Here is a 21,658-nt window from a genome sequence, read left to right on the forward strand (position 1 = left end):
GTAGGGCAAGTCTGGAACGGTTGGACATGAGAAAGCTGTGGGCTTTTTTGACGGGGAGAGCATTAGGAGTAGGTGTGGAGAAGATTACTAAAGTATCTTCTGGGTTTTTGCACTTGGACAATCTAGTGTTATAACTGGCTTAAGTTAAGTTGGATTATTAATCACGTGAATCTTCGGTGTGGGGTTGTCGTGTGTATATAAAGAGAAGATAATGAGATGAGGGAGATTATTCTAGATGGAAGAGTGCCTGTATGCTTAGTTTAAAAAAAATAGAGAAAAAAGAAGACCAGCGCGCTATGTAACCGGCCTCTACATCCCACCATTGACCCTTTAAACCTCTCTTGGAATGCCACACCACCTCCTTAATAATGGTGTGTAAATGGCGCCTCTAGCCGCTGTTTCATTGAACGTTGAACACAAAAACAAGAAACTGACACTGGTTTTGTTCAACGAATTGGATTTCCCTTTTTGTTTTCAGAATGTGTCATCATCCTGGATGAAGTGCTGCTACAATTTATTGGGGACAATAGAAAAAACAACACAGAGTTTTAAGGATAGCAACAGAAAGGCTGGATTGTGGCTCTGCTCCTATAGCCAATAAGGAAATCATGAAGAAACATGCATGGGGGGGGGGGGGTTTCAGCCATAAGGAGATCAGGTCTTCCCCTGAAATCTTTGAAAGTAGAGTCCTTAATTAGCTGGTAATTTACTAAAGCTAAGCGAGGTTAGGTGGGGGCGACGCGATATACTTCTATACATGGTTGATGTACACTGGGTTTGTGGGGGGCAGCGGGGGGGTTCCCACCCACAAAGGACCAAGCCGAAACACACCAGAGCACCCCAGCAGAACAGGGGAGGTCAACTTTTTTTTTTCCGCGTCTCTCTCCGCATCATCCTCGATTTTCCTTTCTCATGCCCTATTCCATTTGCCCCCACTCTCCCCGGGCTCCCTTCTCCCACACTCCCCCCCCCCACCACTACCCCGCCACCCCTCCTGTCCCTCCCCCCACCTCCCTGCCGTTTCCCCCCTCTGCTAATGTGACCCCAGGCCAGTTTTCCGTGTTTTTTTTCCAACTTTCCTCCCGGGTCTGTGCTGCCCTACGCCTGTTCCAGGAACCGGCCTTCCCTCTCGGGGGGCAGATTGCCGCGCCCCAGCCCGTCCTCTGGATCCCCATGGTGCTGAGCTTGGTCCTCGGGCAAAGGAGATAGTTTGAGTTTTTGGAGCGGAGGGAATCGTGTAGGGGTGTGGGCTGAGCCGTATCCTTTGCGCTCATGGGGTGTGTTTGCCATCGCTGCAACTAGCTGCGTGCGAAGACGCTTTTATTCCTTGACTCAGCAAGATAGGGAAGCGCGAGTGCATTGAGTGAAGGATTGGGGGGAGGTGTTCTGATTTTTTCGTACTCTCATCAGGATCCTAGCAGCAACTGTTCGGGACCTTGTGGTCGCTGCTGAGCTGTTTACTGTGGGTCCCCGATGAGAAGTGCGTTGCAGTAGTCAAGTCTGATGAACAAGGCGTGGACTATTTTTTCACAGTCCTAGGGTAAAGTGGAATGTGGGCGGAGTTTTGGCAATATTTCTGAGGTTGTATAATAGATCTTACAGAGGTGTTGATATGAGTTTCAAATGTGAGATGGGATCAGATCTTAACACCAAGAATTGGTTATGATGAAGAGAGGGGGATGTCCATGACCAGAGAGGGTGAAGCTGGTATGGAAGATGCCCTGGATCTGGTTATGGGTGCCCAAATAAGAGCCTCGTTTTAGACTGTTGAGATGAAGAAAGTTTGAGATTCATCCCCGGCCTTCATCTCCTCCAGCACAGCTGAAGAGGCCGGCAGGGCGATGATACCGATGGTGATGATGGAGAATTTGGGAGGGGTGTGTGCCAGTTTTGTATGTCGAGTTGTGTGTCGTCGTGCAATAACAGTGGAAGGAAATGCCACCATGGCGATTGATAACACGGCCGAGTGGGAGCATGTATAAAGAAGAGGATAAAGGGCCCAGTGACTGACCCCTGAGGGACCCCACAGGTAACCGTGTGTGTCTGGGATTGTGTGTTGGCGAAAAAAATATTCAGTTTTCTGTCAGTGAGAGTAGATGAAACCAGTTAAAGCAGTGTTAATTAGTCCAATTGAGTTATGTAACGGTTGTGATGAGTATAGTATGGTCCCACAGTGTCCAAATGCAGCAGCAGATCGAGGAGGACAAGGGAGCAAGGTGAGCCAGAATATGCTGCCATCAGGAGTCTTTGTGACTCGAAAACCAAGGCTGTTTCTGTACTGGCGCAGATCAGGAAACCAGACTGGAATTTTTCAAAGATAATTGTTTTGTTTTAGAAGGCCCTGGAAGATTAGCAGCAATATTTTTTTCAAAAACTTTGGAAAGGAATGGGAGATTTGAGATTGGTCTATATGGGGGCAAATCTTCTGGGTCAGTGTGGGTTTTTTTGAACGTGGTCTGAAGTGATGGCAGATTTGAGGGCAGCAAGCATGGACTAATCCAGTCTGAAGGGAGAGGTTTTATGACTGTGGTTATCAAAGGCTTGATTGCAGAGAGGTTATCTTTAACCAAGAATGTTGGGAAAATAGTGTTCGCGTGCCTTTGTATGTGTCCTTTCTCTGATGAATGTTTCTCAACCTCAGGGAGGCGACATAAGGGGAAGGAATTTAGGGGCTGGGAGATTTACCAAAACAAGTTGGTGGGTTCACACTGTCATGGCCAGCAGATTAGAGGAACCAGGGAGGCCAAGCCGAATGGAGTCGATTTTATTTTTGAAAAAGACCATGAAGTTGTTACAGTGTTCTTCAGTTTTTCTGGCAGTAAGGGAGACTGTGGTTGAGGAAGATGGGTTGATGGTTGGGAAAAAGCTGCTTCAAGTCTCCAGGTTGTTAGTGATATGTCGAAAAATGGAAGGCAACGCGCCTCCCTAATTGACTTGGAGTAGGCCTTCTGATGTTCCCAGGAAGGCCCAGCTAAGAATGGTGAGACCGTGGCTTTGAAACCACTCTCGAGTACCCACCCGCCGGACTTCATTTTTTGCGTACGGGCTTGTATACCACGGCCAGACACCGAGGAGAGAAGCTCCAGGCAGGGGCAAAACGGGGATATATCCAGGCACAGTGCGATGGATATTCTGGCGAGACCCCGCCCGCCTCGTCCAGAGTGGCAGGCTCTCCTGAGGTAGCATAAACCAGAAGGTCAGGTTTCGTTTACCAGAAAAATATATATGTAGATATAGCTTCATATACACACTACATGAAGTTGTATTTCGATCAGCATAACCAAATAAGACTTTAAATAGCATGTTTATATAACGGGACATATAAATTTGTTCCACGTATCAGAAGTTGGTGGATTTGTGAAAAGAAAAAAGCCATAGAGTCCACCAACAGAGGCTGCTGAAGAGGGCCTCAAGCTTGCTACAGATCAGAGAGGTGATCTGTGGACCAATGCTGCTGGGATACAAGTCAGGATCTGATCAACCCGGACTGGGTCGCCTAAAGACCCTAAGACCTCAGTAACATCACTGATTGGTCGTCCCAGCTCGTATAATTGATCATCTGTAATTTTGGTTCTGCAAAGTATTCTGAATTTTTTTAAACTTCTACTGTGGAAAATTAACATCTGGACTGTTGTTTATCAAACAATGTTACATTTACATGGAATGAAGATTCAATATATAAAAAATGTGAGATATACAGATATATCAGTGTGAATGTGTAGTTTGTGCTTGGTGAGGTTACTGTCAGCTCTGTGTTCAGTGGTCTGTGTCAGAGTCTCTTCCCTTCCAGCAGCTGCAGTCGGTTTCCTGCTGTAACAGCTCAGTGTCTCTGCAGTCTGACTGAGGGGTTTTTGTACGGCCAGAAATCACTGTGTGAACACCCAAGCCTTTATGTATGGTAACTCTGACAGTAATAAACGGCTGATCTTCAGCCTGAACCCACTGATGGTCAAAGTGAAGTCAGAGCCTGCTTCCACTGCCACTAAACCGAGCTGGTGTTCCTGAATAAGTGTGCTCCACATTCTTATTATGAGGTTTGGGCTGTCCAGAGTTGCTGATACCAGGCAAATAAGTAACCCGCACCAAATGATAGTTAACACTTGCTGGTCCTGTGAGAGCCTTGAGGTGAGCAGTGGATCCTGGATAAATGTCACTGCTGCAGGCTGAGTCACAGTCACCTGACCGCTGCATCCTGCAGACAAAAACAAATCATTCATTTATCAGCAGAAATAAATGAGAGAAAAGGCAGCACCATCATGTTTGAAATGTTGCTGAGTGAATGAACCTGTAAAACAGCAGCAGGCCAGCGTCCAGATGAGGATGGTGATGAGAGTCATGGTGCTTTGTGGTTTCTGCTGTTTGACTGACAGATCGAGTCCTGCGTGTTTGAAACTCACACGACTATAAACCTTCTCAGTTCACTGGAGGGGATCAGCTGACGATGCAAAGCCCCTCTCTATGGAAATGATTCCTCTGCTCTCAACACACTGAAGGCAACGTGGGGACACAAAATCAGGGAGATACTGCTTGGAACTGCTTTGTTTACACCATGCTATGATCTTTATGGAATACAACAAAATATATAATTTTTATTCCAAGTGAAGATGAAGATTTAGGATGAGTTGGTGATGCACTGTGTTGGTATGATAGGCTGTTTTGGTCGCCTTTCATTAACTTACAGTGGTTAACGTAATAAATAAATTGTCACTTCTACTTAACAACTTTTGTACATCATGTTATATTAAAAGGCCATCATGTTTCAATTATAAACCATGTATCAACTGATATAAAACTGTGAAAAACAGACTTTTTGTTTCATGGAACGACCTGTATTCAGTTCTCTGTCCCGGTGTAAAAAACTAGAGAAAAACTAAGAAAGTCATCTTCATTTAATGAAATAGATAAATTGGAATTCATGTCAAGTAAAGACATCTTTGTAAGATTCCAATAAATGGATAAATGTTTCTGTGTATCATTATAATCAGAGAGGTTTTTCGTGGATAGATTGCTGTTCACAGTGCAGGAGTTTGTTGGTACGGCCACTATACATGAGTTTGTGTCACGGTGGTAACCTTTTGGTGGGAGTAAACCAACTCATCATTAACTGGAAGTACAAAACATTTAGCAGTTTTCACAATATGAATATTTAAATCCGAAGTTAAACATAAAATGTGATAAAACAAAAATTAATTCTGATTAATTTTTAAGTAGAAGATATTGTTGTGATCTGGTGTGGAGCATGAGTTCTGATAGCACAGTTTTTGGAAAACTCTGTGTGCAGATAATTTTCTTTTATAGTATAATCGATCAGTTTTATTAATGAAATAACTATGAAAACAAATATACATTTTATTTTTTAAAGCCGCAAAATTTTGTTTTGGGTAATTTTTTATCTGAGGAGAATGTTTAAAACGTTCAATAAATAAACGTTGACTTTTTTAATGTAAATATTCAACCAACTTTTTTAATATAAAATCTAATTTGATGCTGTGTGATATCTATAAATAAGTGAGTTTACATGTACATCAGTAAAGCTGCAGTTTGCGTTCACAGTTCGTTAGTTTAAAGTGTTGAAAAGGAAGTGAAACAGACAGATGACAAAGTCTTTAACTGTATACAGACATTACATTCTTTTAAAGAAGAAAATCATTGAAGGGATGAATTATTAACTGTCACACATTATAAATAAGATATAAAGTTTTTATTTAATGATGTTTCATTCTTGGTTTTTCAATTTACACTAAGTCATGCTGCAAATAGTTAGTGTCTAAATCTAGATGAGTGCCACAGTAAAGGATTCATTAATTTAATTTCAAATTTAAATGGAAATCAGTTTTGTTTTTATTAGTTAAACCCTCATTTCCTAACATTTGTCAGCTCCTCTCGTCTGTCTGATCACAGTATCATGCACCAGCGGTCACAGTCGGGTGACCTCTGTCATGTGTCCTAAGTGTCTCATGTTCAGCTGTCTGTCCTACAGTAGAAGTTAATCTGCTCCTTGTGTGTCTCTGCTCTCCCCTCCAGCTGGCCCCATGGTCAGACCCTCAGTCTCTCTGCTTCCCCCCTCCTCTGAGCAGCTCTCTAAGGGCGCGGCCACGTGGCCCTGCCTACGGACACGGCTAACTCTCCTCAGGGAGCCGTGGTGAGCTGGGAGGTGGACGGCACAGAGGTGACAGAGGGGGTCGTGACCAGCTCAGAGGAGGAGAAGAGCGGAACGTTACAGCAGCAGCAGCACCCTGAGTCTGAGCCAGGAGAGCTGGATGAAAGGAGAGCTGTACTCCTGCACGGTCCTCCATCATGACAACAGCCAGATCCAGTCCCTCCGCAGGAGCCAGTGTGAGGGCTAGAGGGGCTGGCTGAAGCCCAGGACAGGAGCTCTGTGTTGGGGGAGCAGGAGGAACACACCTGCTGCTCTGAGCATAGGAGGTTCATGGTGTGTAGAGAAAATAAGCTTTGGTGTGACAAGAAACAACACTGCTGTAAAGTGTTGGACAACAGCAACTTAGAGAGTAATGTGTGTAGCTCAGCAGCTAGATGTGAGTGTGCTTAATAACTGTCATGTCCATGTTTTTCAGAATAAAGCTGAAGTGATAAATAACTTGATGAAGTGTTTGTTCTTTTCTCTCATGAAGAGAAGTAAGAAATTAAACGTCAACGAGACTTCCTCGCTGTTGGAATTAAAGAGTATGGAATTGGATCATGTAAATATTACATATCGCTACGTTTTTAAACACTGCCTAATGAAAGGCAGATTACATAAGTAAAAGAAAACTTAAGTACGACAGTTGGACAAGTCAGCTGAGAACGTAGATCCACACCCCCCCCCCCCCCACCACACCCCCCTTTAGTGTGAAAGAAATCATGACCTGAAATGTTATCTATATCAACATTTGTAATGGTATCAAAAGAACATGATGTGAGTGGTCAGAGATTTATAAATCTTTTGATAGAACATTACAGACAGATAATAGTAAATGTTACTAATTATTAAAGTAGAGATATCAGTGTGAATATGTGGTGTTGTGCTTGTGAGGAATATACTGTCAGCTCGGTTCAAGTGGTCTGTGTCAGAGTCCTCTATCCTCTTCAGCAGCTGCAGTCGGTCCTGCTGTAAACGAGCGCAGTGTCCATCTGCAGTCTGACTGGGGAGGTTTTTTTGTAACGCCATAAAATCATGTGTGAACACACCACCAAACGAATGGTAACATCGGACATAATTAAGACTGCTGCAATCTCTCAGCCTGAAACTCCACTGATGGTCCAAGTGAAGTCAGACCTTGCTTCCACTAGCCACTAAACCGAGCTGGGTGTTCCTTATACAAGTTGACTCGACTTAGTTTTATCAGGAGCTTTGGAGTCTGTCCAGATTTCTGCGATCCAGTGCAACATCCCATAATATCATCATATAAGCAGCTTGGCGGATCTTACAGCTGATGTGACAGTGGATCCCTGGAGGTAAGATGTCACTGCCTGGCAGGCTAGTCGACAGTCACCTGACCGTGCTGCATCCGCAGTACAAAAACAATCATGTCATTTATCCAGCAAAAATAAATGAGGAAAAGGAAGCAATCATGTTTGGAAATTTTGCGCTGTGAGTGAATGAACCTGAATAAAACAGCAGCAGCCAGCGCCAGAGGAGGATGGTGAATGAGAGTCATGGTTTGCTTGTGTATGTTTTCTGCTGTTGAGCTGACAGATCCTGAGTCGCTGCAGTGTTGAACTCACAACACAGACAATAAACCTCTCAGTTCACTGGAGGATCACTGACATGCAAAGCCTCCTCGCTATGTAAATGATTTGTCTCTATTTCACTCTGCTCTCAACAAACTGAAGGTCGCGTGGAACAAATCCAGAGGAAATAACTCTTAAAAGGATTTACACCATCTATGATCTTTTATGTATACAAGCAAATATTTGGGGACCAAGTGAAATGAAGAGTTAAGTATAGATTTTGTGGTGCACTTGGTTGGGATGATTATGTCTGTTTTGTCTGCCTTTTAATATAACTTACAGTGTTTAACTGTAGATAAAAGGACATATTTCACTCTACTTAACAACAACTTTGTAAATCATGTTATAAAAAGCATCATGTTCATTTAAACATGTAATCAGCACTGATATAAAACTGTGAAAAAACAGGGCTTTGGTTTTCATGAGACGGTGATCTGTTTCTCTGTCCCGGTGTAGAAAACTAAAGAAAAACTAAAGAAATGTAAAAGAACCCACCTGCAAGCAGCGCATGGTCGGCAGCCCGTCGCATATGCGCCCTCGAAATGTGCGCCACTGCGAAATGGCCACACCGTATTCCCCAAAATCACATCCATTTTTAATACCTGTGAACTCAGGAAGTCTGATGTGAACACACTCCCAGTTTTGAAAGTGAATTGGATACATCCACTAGGAGGAGTCGTTTAAAATGACCCCTTTGTCAACCAAGTGCGAAACCGGAACGAAAATGGCAATTTTTCATTCTTAAATATAATTTGTTTCTTGTGTCATCGTAAGCCCAGTGGCTCCAAGAAGATTTATTTGTAGGGTTCCTACATGTTTCGACAATTCGGCTGAGTTTCGTGACTCTGTGGCCAAAGCTTTTCCACCAAGTGAAAAAATCAAGGGCGCTATAGAGCCGCTTTTGCTCCGCCTCCTATTATTAATAGCAGCCAATTGTGCATAATACTGCTGTTAACATCACTCACAAGTTTCCCAGACAGCGCTGCAAAGTAATATGAGAAGTCCGCACACTTTTTGCACGAAGTCAGCACCAGGGGAAAGTCAATGGAGTCACTTTTGTTTTTTTGTGAAAAAAATCGGCAGCGATATCGTCGCTTACTGTCATTGTGGCCTGAATTAAGCTCCAAGAGAGTTTGTAATTTGTAAGTCCTGGCAATGTTCTACAATTTCGGTGAGTTTTTTCGTGTAACTCACTGTCCAAACTTGATTGGCGTGGGGCTGTTTCACACTAAAAATTCAGGGGGCGCTACATAGAGCGCTTTTGCCCCTCCCCTCATTAATTAAATGCCAACCGAATTGGGCATAATATTTGCGTCTCAGCAACACCAATAAGTTTCAGACAGCTCGGACAAGGTATAGGGAGAACCGCACACTTTCTGCCCGAAAATCAGATCCAAGGTCATGGGAGTCTTGTTTTTTTTGGGAAAAAATCGGCATCGTCGGACTTTGTACCGCCCGTCACGGCCACGCCCTCCGTGATAAAAAGTTTTTGATTTTTTGATAACTTTGCATTGTCGCGGGCCATATGAAAACACACACGAATTTCACGCACTCGAGTGAAATCCTAGGAGGAGTTTCTTCAAAGCGACCCCCTGGAATGAGGCAACACGGGAAAAGGCCAAATCTGACAAATTGACTGGGGACGCCGACGCTTTCACTGTCACCCTGGGGCACCAAGAGACTTTTTGGTGCGTCTGGGCATGTGGACAATCACTCCTCCCACCAGCGTTTCGTGCACGGGAGGCGAAACCGGGGCGAGGGCACCGTGCGAAAAAACGCCACCATGTGTCGCTGTAAGCGTATGCGCGCGTGCATAAGTGGTGAGACCTTCCAAATACGTAATTTACGGCCTGAAACATTGGGGGGAGTAGGCAAATTTGTCGGGAGTTTTGGGGGGATAGGGGCTGTGGAAAATGCATTTATCTTCAAAACGGTTCAGCGTTCGAAATACAATAGGGACTCGCTGTGCTTCGGGCCCAATAACTTCATTTAATGAGAATAATTTGGATTCCATGTCATTAAGAAATCTTTGGAGAAAGATTCAAAATGAATAAATGTTTCTGTGTTTATTAGTAAAAGCAGAGAGTTGTTTCAAGTGGGATAATATGCTTGTGCACAGTGCAGGAGGTTTTGTACGGCACACTTAATGAGTGTATGTATCACTGTGGTACACTTTTGGTGGAGGAACAAAACTCATCATTCACTGTAGTACAAAACTTTATCATTTTTCACATATGTATAAGATGTACCGAAATTTAACATAAATATGTGAGAAAACAAAAATTATTCTGATTATTTTATTGTTGAGGACTAAGTTTTGGGGATCTGTTGAGCTGTCTATGAGCACAGTGTTGGGAAATTTGTGGGCAGAATACTTTTTCTTTTAGGATAATCGTCATGTTTTAATGAAATATAGGAACAAAAATAGACTTTTTATTTTTTCAGTCACAAAATTGTTTTAAATTTTAACATTCATAAAATAACATTTACGTTTTTTTAATGTTAAATTTCACCAACTGTTAGATATAAATCTGATGTGGATTCATTTGTAATACTTAAATAAGTGAGTTTACATGTACATCCAGTAAAGGCTGCAGTTTTGCGTTCACAGTTCGTTAGTTTAAAAGTGGTTGAAAAGGAAGTGATTCACAGACGATCGACAAAGTCTGTAACTGGTTATATGCATGACTTCTCTTACCTTTTTAGAGTTCTGACATTATTCTTAATGAAGGAAATCGTACTGAAGGGGAGAATATTAACTGTCACACATATAGAATAAGATATAAAGTTTTATTTAAACTGTTTCAGGCCGTTGTTTGTTACAGATTTCGAAACCAGGCATAGTTGCACTAGTATGCCCTAATTGGATATATGAGTGCCACAATAAAATTCATTACTTGTACATTGTCAAATTTAAATTGAATCATTTAGTTTTATTAGTTAAACCCGCGTTTCCTAACATTGTCAGCCTCCGTCCTGTCTGATCAAGTACAGCACACATCTGATCCACAGTCGTGATTGACCCTCTGTTCATGTGCCTAAGTGGTCCATGTTCACTGGGCTGTCCCTACAGATAGAAGTTAATCTGCGTCCTTGGTGTGTCCCGCTGCCGCTCCCCGCCAGCGGCCCCATGGGGTCAGACCCTACCTCAGTACTCTCTGCTTCCCCCCGCCTCTGAGCAATCTCTCTAAGGGCTTCGGACCAACTTTGCCTGCCTGCTGACCGGCTACTCTCCTCAGGGAGCCGGTGGTGAGGCTTGGAGGTGACGGCAACAGAGGTGGACATGGGTCGATTACAGCCTAAAGGAGGAAAGAGCGGACGTTACCGCAGCGCACCTGAAGATCTGAGCAGAAGCTGGATGAAAGGAAGCGACTCCTGCACGGTCCTCCATCATGACACAGCCATATCCAGTCCCTCCCAGGCAGCCAGATGTGAGGGCTAGAGGGGCTGGCTGAAGCCCAGGACAGGAGCCGCTGTGTTGGTGGGAAGCAGGAGACACACTAGCTGGCTCTATCAATCGTGAGTATGTATAGTGTTTGGTAGCGGGAAACTAAGCTACGTTGTTGTGGCAGAGAACAACACTGCTGTAAAAGGGTTTGGACAACAGCACTTTAGAGAGGAATTGTGTATACGCTCATCAGCCACCAGATGTGAGTGTGCTTAATAACTGTCATGTCCATGTTTTTCAGAATAAAGCTTGAAGTGATAAATAACTTGATGAAGTGTTTGTTCTTTTCTCTCATGAAGGAGAAGTAAGAAATTAAACGTCAACTGATACTCCTCTCTGGTGGGGAAATTAAAAGATTGAATTGGATCATGTACGATATTAATCTCCTACTTTTTAACGCTAATGAAAAGTCATATTACATAGTAGTAAGAAAACTATAGCTACGTGGACAGTCCATCTGAACTTAGTCCCTGTATGTGAAAGAAAATCATGACGAATATGTGATCAGCAACATTTGTAAGGTAACATGAACAGACATGAATGTGTGCAGTATATGTGTAATCTTTTTATAGACATTTCAGCCAGATATAGAAATGTTACTAATATTAATATAATCAGTGTGAGTGTAGTTTTTGATGCTTGGTGAGATTACTGTCAGCGCCGTTTCAGGGGTCGGTGTCAGAGGCTCGTCCTCTTCAGAGCTGCAGTCGGTTTCCTGTGTAACAGCTCCGTGGTCTCTGGCAGTCTGACTGAGGGGAGAAATGTTTTGTCGCCAAATCACTGTGTGAACACCCCAGCACATTGATGAGAATGTCCCACTCTGGACATAATAAACTGCTGCAGCTTCAGCTGACTCCACTGGATGGGTCCAAAGTAGAATCCAGGAGCTGCTTCCCCGGCCCACTAAACCCGAGCTGGGTTCCTGATACAAGTGGTGCGCAGCAAAATTTATCAGGAGCTTTTGGAGTCTGTCCAGAATTTCTGCTGATACCAGGCCCAACGACACTCCAGGACGATCAGTGTAAACAGCTCTGCTGGTCTAGCAGCTGATGGTTGACAGTGGATCCCTGGTGTAGATGCACCTGCTTTTGCAGGCTGAGTCACATTCACCTGAACGCGCTGCATCCTGCGACAAAAACAAATCATTCATTTAGCAGCAGGAAATAATGAGAAGAAAAGGCACACATCAATTTTGAAAATGAATTGCTGAGTGAAGACCTGTAAAACAGCAGCAGGGCCAGCGTCCAGATGAGGATGGTGATGATAGTCATGGTGGGCTTAGTGGTTTCGGCTGTGATTTACGGACATATCTGAGCACTGCAGTGTTTTGAACTCACACGACATAACCGTCCTCATTCACTGGAGGGATCAGCTGACGATGCAAGACCGTCCTCTGCCTCTCTATGGAAATGATTTCTCTATTCTTTCGGTCTTTAAAACAAAGATTGGGTGTACGTGAGAGCGATTTTACAAAGATTACAGATGAAAAGTTAATAAGGACAGGGGGGTGGAACTTAAACTCTGAGGAGCAGTGATGCGAAAGTCATTGCAACACAAGTATATATAAGGAAACTGGTAAGGAGAGATGAGGTGTAGAGGAATAAAGGCGCATCCCCCTGTGGACTGATTAAACACATGTAGAAACTTTAGACTTTCTGTTCCTCATCTCTCTGACTGTTACTGACTTGTGCTCCTCAATAGATGCAGGCTGCCCTCTGCTGACAGTTCAGGGTCACAATAATTTCATATTGACGTGAGACTGAATCTGAGCTCCTGAGTTTAAAGCTGATGCTGAATATATAAGAAGTTTGGGACCCTGTCCAGGTCTCTGAATCGGAAAGCATATTGCTGACATCTTGAATTGACATGCAAGAATTGTGCTGACATTTCTTCAGTGCATTTGTAACAGGTCCCAGGCAGAGTACCTTACGCGAAGGTTCCTGTAAAACAGAGAAGAATAAGAGACACACCGGGTGCGTGCTGTTCAGTGCAGCTGTCGCGCAGTAGAATAGGAAGTCAGACAGAAGGTTCGGTTCACGAGTGAGAGTTTAAAAGGGAGAAATGCTGCCTCCGACTGGGTGACACGGAATACGCCTTTACTTTGCTTTGTCCTATTGTTCAAAATAAAACAACAAAATGACATAAATGTGAACCTGTACAGTCATGGACGTCACACGCTCCCTTGAAAGAATAAAATGGCTCCAGACATTTAACATAAGGCTTAACACTCAAACACGTTTCACTTCAACAATATGCAACATGTGCTCGTACATACTCAAAGTGAGTTCAGATCGTCCTGTTAATGGATAAGTAAAAGCAACGACTCTACCAATAACAACAACTAGGTGCCATTGAAAAAAACTGTGTAGTCGAATGTGTATGGTAAGATTTGGTAATAGTGCGAGGTATGAGCGGTGCTGAATAGGTGTGTGGTAGTCATGGGATATGTTTGCATTTCCCAAGTGGGTAGTGCTGGCGTCCTAGGCCCCCACTGTGTTTGGCAAAAGGTTCGGGGCTGGTATAGGGTCGTGGACCTCTGAGTTGAAGATTAGTAAGACTGATCAGCATTGGTCTGTTTCATTACGGTCTGAGGGGTTACCACCTATTGGCTTCCTGCTCAGGGTATCGTGCCGGGTACTAGGGATCAACAGGTAGTGCTCCGCATCTGCCCCCTTATCCTCCTCGTCCTTCCCGTGTCTCTGCTCTCTTACATCAGGAAACTCTCCCCATCCTTCACTGACATGTACACGTCGTCGTGTTTTCTCTTTCAGGTACAATGAGTCGAGTTGGGCAGATCTCTCAGTGGTTGTATACAGGTAATGTTGATTAGAGTGTCTCGGAGGCTCACATACAGGCGGTTAACGTGTGTGTTCTCAAGTCCTCTCGTTACAGGTATTCGCATCCGGGATCTGGGCCCTCGGTCATCAGAAGAGTCCTGCTTGGGCTGTTGGTTTCATTCACGCGGCCGCGTTTTATATTTTTCGTGTCTGACCCTGCATCTCTGTTGAGTGGTGCTGTATGATGGAGCAGGTAAGTGTTTTTTGGGGAGTCTCCTTCTGATCCACTGTGGATTTCTCTGCTGGGCTTAGGTGGGTCTACTGGTAAGGGGTCATTTGTTCGTTCTCTATTTCCATCAGTTTCTTCAGGCCGTCACTTGGTAGTCAGTAACCCTCTCCTTCGACAACATGACATGTCCTCACCAGACGGCTCTTAGGCTGATACCCGTACCACCTCTTCTCACTCAGGGTACGCACAAGACACGGTCCACCTGGCTCAGGACAACACCCCTCATATGGTGGTCATAGTATCATCTTTCCCCTAGAACTTGAACTGCTGATGTTCTCAGAGTGAGTCCTGTAAGCGTACTTCACTTCTAGAGTCCCGTCTCTGCATAGCCTCTTTGGGAGGTAGCTGCTTCATCCGTACCACGCCCAATTCATGTCCGCACAGTCAGACGGTGTGACGGTCGTACATCAAATAGAAAGGTGAAAACCCCAGTTGCCTCATGTCCTGGTACAGTTATAAGCATGGATGACTTTTGACAGATGTTCTCAATCCACCTATTGCTTTCTTACTCCTTCCTTAATCGCCATGGTAGCTGAACCGTGGGATAAAATCCAGCAAGATGTGTCGCGGCAGCTGTTTGCCCAGACTTATGGTTCGGGGTTGCAGAGGCTGGTGTCAAAATCTGGGTAAAATGGTCTCAATAACAAGGATTACTCAAAGCCTCCTAGCGAGGCTCCAGTGAAGGTTAGTCAGTTGAGACCACTCAGGGTGAGCTGGTGGTAAATTCTTCCCATTGGTTGCTCTGATGTGTGAGACAGGTTTTCTTCTGCGTGCGCACGGGCACTTTCTGGTGCCCACATAAGCCTCACATCCTGTGTCTGTATGCCAGTTAAACTGTCTCTAGCTAGGCCCAAGACCCTCTCGGTCCCATATGACCCATGTCTCATGGATGTGTTTCAGGACCAACTCGGTAATGGGTTGGGCAGACAATTGGAACCTGTGACGTGGTTTTTCCCTTATAGGCAGACCAGCCTTTGGTGGAGTTGTCCCACTCATGCAGAAGTTTTCCTGTCAGAGAACCAGTAACTCCCCTCGCGACGTCCACTGGTCAAAGTTGTTTGTTAGCTCTTATCAGTCCGATGACCTGAACTGATGACAGGATCACCTCGCTGACATATTCAGAGCTCGATTGTTGGCTCGATGGTTTGGAGGAAGCTCTGGTGACTGCATGGGTGAGAGCCCGTGCTGCATAGGCGACCTCTCGTCTTAATCAACAGTCGCTGGCCTTACAGGTTGCCAGAATGGGTGTCTCTGGTGAGTCAGGCGGTGGAGTCATTGATTTTGCGAGCACAAGACGTGTACATGGTGATGATTTAAATTTATAAGCCCACAGGGACCCCTGAAAGCCATGAATGGATGGAGATTGCAGACATAAATAAATTTCACTTAACTTTAACTTTTAAGTTTTAATCTTTTTATATGACCTTACAGAACCAATAATATAAATATGACTAAATTATAATACTACCCAAAGCCACCAACCATGTGACGTGTGCGTTTTGTGCCTTGGTGCGGTCCTGTCAGCTCTGTGTTCCGATGGTCTGGTGTCACGTTCAGGTCCTTCCTCTTCAGCAGCTGCAGTCGGGTCCTGCTGGTAACAGCTCAGGTGTCTCTGCATCGACTGAGGAGGTTTTTGTAACGGCCAGAATCACTTGTGTAGAACACCCGAAACCACTTTTTTGTGTAATGTTCACCCTGACAGTAAATAAAACATGGCTGCAAGTATCTTCATGCTGAACTCCCTGATGGCAAAGGGAAGTCCAGAGCCGCTTCCACTGCCTCTAAACAGAGCTGGTGTCCTGATTCAAGTTGGGCTCGCAAGGTAAAAGCAGGAGCGTTGGGGCTGTCCAGATTTCCGTGGATACCAGGCAAAACGGAAGCTCCATAACTATCAGTGTGAACATCTTGGATGGTCTTACAGCTGATGGGGACAGTGGATCCCTGGAGTAGATGTCCTGCTGCAGTGCACAGCCTGAGTCACGTCCCTGACCGCTGCAAATCCGCAGACAAAAACAAATCATGTCTTTAATCAGCAGGAAATAAATGAGAGAAAGGCAGCAGCTATCATGTTGAAATGTTGCTGAGTGAATGAACTGTAAAACGCAGCATGCCGCGTCCAATGAGAATGGTGAGGATAGTCCATGGTGCCTGTGTGTTTCCTGCTGTGTGGACTGAAGATCGGAGTCCTGCAGTGTTGACTCGACACACGACTATAAACTTCTCCAAGTTCACTGGAGGAGCAGCTGACGATGCAAAGGCCCTCTCTCTATGGAAATGATTTCTGTTCTCGCTGCTTCGCAACAACTGCAGCAACGTGGGACACAAAGCAAGGGAGGAATACTGCTTGATTACACCATCTATGAGCGTTATGGAATAAAGCAAATATTTTTGATTCCAAGTGAAGGGAAGATTTTAATACGGATAGGTTTGGTGTGCAATAGTGGTTGGTATGAGTATGTCCTGTTAGTCTGCCGTTTCATTTACTTACAGTGTTTACTGTAGACTAAAAACATATATTCACTTCTTACTTAACGACACTTGTTGTAAATCAGAATTGTTTATTACAAAAAAATCATGTTCATTTAACCATGTAGCAACTGATTAAAACTGTGAAAAAACAGACTTTGTTTCATGAGACTGTAATCGTTTCTCTGTCCGGTGTAGAAAACTAAAGAAAACTAAAGAAACTAATCTTCATTTGTGAAATAATTTGAAATTCATGCATTAAGAAATCTTTGTAGATTCAATAATGATAAATGTTTCGTGTCTTATTAGGAAACGGAAGAAATCAGAAGGAGTGTTCATTGATAGATGCTTGATTCACAGTGCAGGAGGTTTTTTGGGTACGGCCGACTTATGATGTGTCATCACTGTGTGCCTTTTGGTGGAGGAACCAAACTCGTTTCTGTGACTTGGAAGTCCAGAAGATTTTATTTTTTACAACATATAGCAATATACTTTGATTAAATAGTTAAGTCAAACTCGGTCAGGTTTCAGTGTTTTGTAAGTTGTTGATATGTTTGCTTAGTTTCAAACAAGGGCCCGATCCTCACAATCTGAGCAGGAAAACTAAATCAATTATTTATTGCAGTATTGTGAATGAATTACATTTCACAAAACTGAAATAACTTTGTCTGTTTTCTAATTGCATATTTTTTTATGATAACTTTCATTTTTTTAAATGTGTAAAAGGTACATTTGGGGGTCGAGGCGCAAACTTTTAATGCTGCAAAAATAACAAAATATTTAATTTGTAACATTTACTTATTTTTCCGTTCACCTGTTTTACATGTTAATCTGATTCCTGTCCAACACAAAGATGATTTTAATCAGTAAATGAAACAGACATGTATCTTTGCGCTCAGCTTCATTAGAACGTTTTCCATGTACGTACACAGGAAGTGAACGAGACAGAATGACCCACATGTTAACCTGTAAATTCACATGAGGTTTCAATGCTCTGTCGTTTCACACCGAAGAAACAACACAGCACAAGTTATTCTGTGTTTAGTTGATCGAAATATAAGAATTAGACAGTGGTGTCAGTTTTCTATTTTTCCTTTTATGACCACAGCCTTACACTCTCTTACTTGTCTTTTCTTTCTCCCCCCTCTCTCTCCGCCAGTGGGGTGGGGTGCGCCCACCTGGCTGTCCGCCCCCCCTCAGAGAGGAGCTCAGCAGGCAGAGCCACACGGGGTGTGATCTGGCCAGCGGGGCCTCCCTCACCTGGAGTCTGGGCTGGACATGTGGGGGCAGCAGCAGCTCCTCAGGGTGTCCAAACAGCCCGAGTCCCGGGGAGCGACGGCCGCTACAGCTTGAGCATCAACCTGAGCCTCCCTGCAGACCATGGAAAAGCGGGCATCATCAGTGGTCGTGAGGCCATCTGAATGGACAGAGCCTGTCACTCAACCCTGGACCCTGACGGCTGCTCAGAGTAGAGTTCAGCACACTTCCTGTCTGGAAGGATGCTGCTTTCCTGTTCATGGAGATCTTGAATGAGCACAGATCTCCCTCTGTTCACACATTTCTGCCAAGTTTCACACGCTCCACTCAGTGTTTTATGTGCAGTTGCTTTTAATACTGATCTTCTGCATGTTCTTCTTATGCTCTTTACCTTTTCAGCTTCAACCGGATTTTAAATATTATCATCAAAAATGTGACATGAACATTAAACCAGCATGAAATAAGACTGTGGAGTATAAGAGTCAGTGTCTGGGGTTTCTTTTCAAAGATATTCATGATGAAAGAATGACTTTCTTGATCATCTTCAGTATCAGAACGATGTTTATATTACTATATCTGATATACAGGATGGTTTGTTGATTGTTATCACTTTGTTCCTGAGTTCCTTGAGTTTAGAGTTGATACCCTGTAGAATAAGAAGTTGGGAGCCCTGTCCAGGGTTTCTGAAGGTACCAACTGAGAGCAGCACCAATATCTTTTGAACTCCCCTGTGCGCTGATGCTCACAGTCACGCCAGGACTAACAGACTTGGGTTATGTCAGTCTGAGTTCAGAACTTGTTGACAGTTGTTGGCAGAAGACTCTGAAATGAAAAATCAACAGTTCAATTTACCTAAATTCACCAAAGCAAGATTTAAGGCAAATGCATGGAAAGTGATATTTACACCAAATATAAGGCTCTTAACAATTCATCCTGATGCAGTTTTCAGTGCATGGAAACAGTTCAGACTGTCTGTGACATGAGAACTTAAACTCTGAGGAGCAGTGATGCAGAAAAGTCATGCAAAATATATTAGTGAAACTGTAAGGGAGAGATGAGGTGGAGAGGATAAAGGCTGCATCCCCCTGTGGACTGATTAAACACATGTAGAAACTTTAGACTTTCTGTTCCTCATCTCTCTTTCTGACTTCACAAAGTTTCCCAAAAGCCTTTGTGCTCTTAAATAGATGCAGGCTGCCCTCTGCTGACAGTTCAGGTTCACAGCAACTTCATACTGACATGAGACTGATCTTTTATTGAGTACTTGACTATTTTCATGATCATGCACATCAACATCTGAATCCACATGATTCAGCTGTGCTGTTAGGAAAAATAAACTAAATACAAACACAAACAATTAATGCAACTGAACCTTCGTGTTCACAAGCTTTTATTTTCAGAAATTTAACATCTGTCTCTTCCTGCTTTCATATAATATTTACTGTTCCTTCCCTTTATATTGTAAAATTGATCAATTTTTCCCCTTCAAATGTTTCTTTTCCTCTTTTCTTTATCCTCATCAACACCCAGAGAAGTCAAAGTATTAATTATTATTATATCAAAATATTAAGTATTAAAGCTCTTTACCTTTACCACAAACTGGCCATTTGATAAAAAAAAAGAAAGAAAATGAAACTGACCATAAAGAACAAATTCATCATAATTATAATAATTTTCATTGTTTGCCACAAGTAAATCACACACAGACATGTATGTTCTTTTTAAAGAAGATTTTGACCATGGTGAAATAATTTCAGATCTAAGTAGAAGCAATATTACCACAGTGAAATTGCCCCCAAAATGGAAAATAATCAAGAAAGTACAAGTATTTTTCTAAACCTACTTAAGTACAGTACATAAGTTAATGTAATGTAATGTAAAGACAAACACACTGAAGGCAACGTGAAAAAACAGACTTTGTTTCATGGAGACTGTAGTCGTTTCTCTGTCCGGTGTAGAAAACTAAAGAAAAACTAAAGAAATAATCTTAATTTATGAAATAATTAAATACTAAATAATTAAAAAATCTTTGTAGATTTAATAAATATATAAATGTTCATGTGATATTATGCAAAATATATTTTTGAAACTGTAAGGGAGAGATGAGGTGGAGAAGAACAGCTCTCTTTACTTTTGCTTTTACCTATATTTTCAAAATAAAACAAACAAAATGACATAAAATGTGACCTTACATTTCATGGACGTCACACGCTCCCTGACAGAATAAAAATGGCTCCAGACATTTACATACTCTTAAACCTCAAACCTTTTCAACATTCAGTTTAGATTAGACCTGTTAAAGTGTTTTTGGATATCGTGGCTATAGTCCAACATGAATTTAACTTTCTAGTTGTTCTCCTAAAGGACATTGAATTAACTGACAAGAAAAGTTGCAAAGTGCTGATGGAAAGCGTCTGTGCGTTGTTCAGTGTTATTAGGTTTCATTGTGGTTCTGCTTGATGACTCTTGTGTTGTTTTCACTGGACCAGGTTATCCTCATCACAGTGCTCTTCATTCACCCCTGCACCTGCAGCAGGCCGTTTCACTTCAGGACAAAACGAAGGAGGTTTTTTGTACGGCGTGCTACCTAATCAAAAACATTGACCTTGAACCTCTTGATCCACAACTCTATAATGTGGTGTATGGCGCTCCTGCTGTTCATCGTTGAACACAACTGACACGTTTTTTTGTTTCACTTGGATTTCCCTTTTTGTTTCATAATTTGTCATCTGATGAAGTGCTGCTACATTATTGGGACAAATAGACAAAACACACAATTGAAGGACAGCAGCCAAAAAGGCTCTGCTCCTATAGCATAAATCACTGACCTGCATGTTCAGCCATAGATCCCCCCCCCCCCCCCCCCCCCTGTCTTGCCTGGCTAAGTACTGAAGATAAAGTTATACTCGTACTTCTTCTACAGTGAATGTGTACATGGTGTTGAAAGTGGTGTCATTATAGTATAGAGGAGTATATCTAGTTTATATAAGCTTCATACACCGTACAGAAGTGGTTTCAAATCAGCACAAACCAAATAATACTTGTTAAATGCAGTTTATATACTGTAAATTGTTCCAAAAATCAGAAGTGGGGATATTGTGCCGAACACACACCGCAATCAATCAAAATTCAAATCGAATTTTGGAGAGATGGAGAGAGAAAGGGGGGGAGGGGGGAGTACCCCGGCAGTCTAATCCTATGGCAGCATTAACTACAGGGAATGACCTGAGCCGCGCCTAACACTAAACTTTATCAAAACAGGGAAGTCTGTAAGTTCTTACTCTTAAAGGTTGTACCGTGTCGGCCTCCTGAACCAGAATGGTATTTTGTTCCACAGAAGGAGGAGCCTGATAGCTGAAAGCTCTGGCTCCCGATCTACTTTTGGAAACTATAGGAAACCACAAGGAACCCAGCGTCCTGAGAGCGCAGTGTTCTAGAGGGGTGTAAGGTATTATGAGCTCTTTTAGATACGATGGTGCCTGACCATGAAGAGCTTTGTAGTAAGGAGAGAATTTTAAATTCTATTCTAGATTTAATAGGTAGCCAATGTAAGGAAGCCAGAATGGGAGAGATGTGATCTCTGATCCTGGTTCCTGTCAGAACACGTGCAGCAGCATTCTGAATTAACTGCAAAGTCCTAAGAGATTTTCTGGAGCAGCCTGATAACAAAGAGTTACAGTAGTCAGCCTA

The 21,658-nt window shown here is 43.1% G+C and overlaps 1 gene segment (V, D, J or C); it reads left to right on the top strand.

The window, feature by feature from the left end:
• Nucleotides 1-5,905: 5,905 nt before the first annotated feature.
• LOC109139950 (Ig kappa chain C region, B allele-like) lies at nucleotides 5,906-6,397 on the top strand. The segment is given in 3 exon segments: nucleotides 5,906-5,922; nucleotides 6,025-6,035; nucleotides 6,087-6,397. Coding segments are annotated over 3 exon segments (289 nt in total).
• Nucleotides 6,398-21,658: the final 15,261 nt, after the last annotated feature.

This window comes from Larimichthys crocea, chromosome XXIV (assembly GCF_000972845.2).
Source record: "Larimichthys crocea isolate SSNF chromosome XXIV, L_crocea_2.0, whole genome shotgun sequence".
Lineage (NCBI taxonomy): Eukaryota > Metazoa > Chordata > Actinopteri > Sciaenidae > Larimichthys > Larimichthys crocea.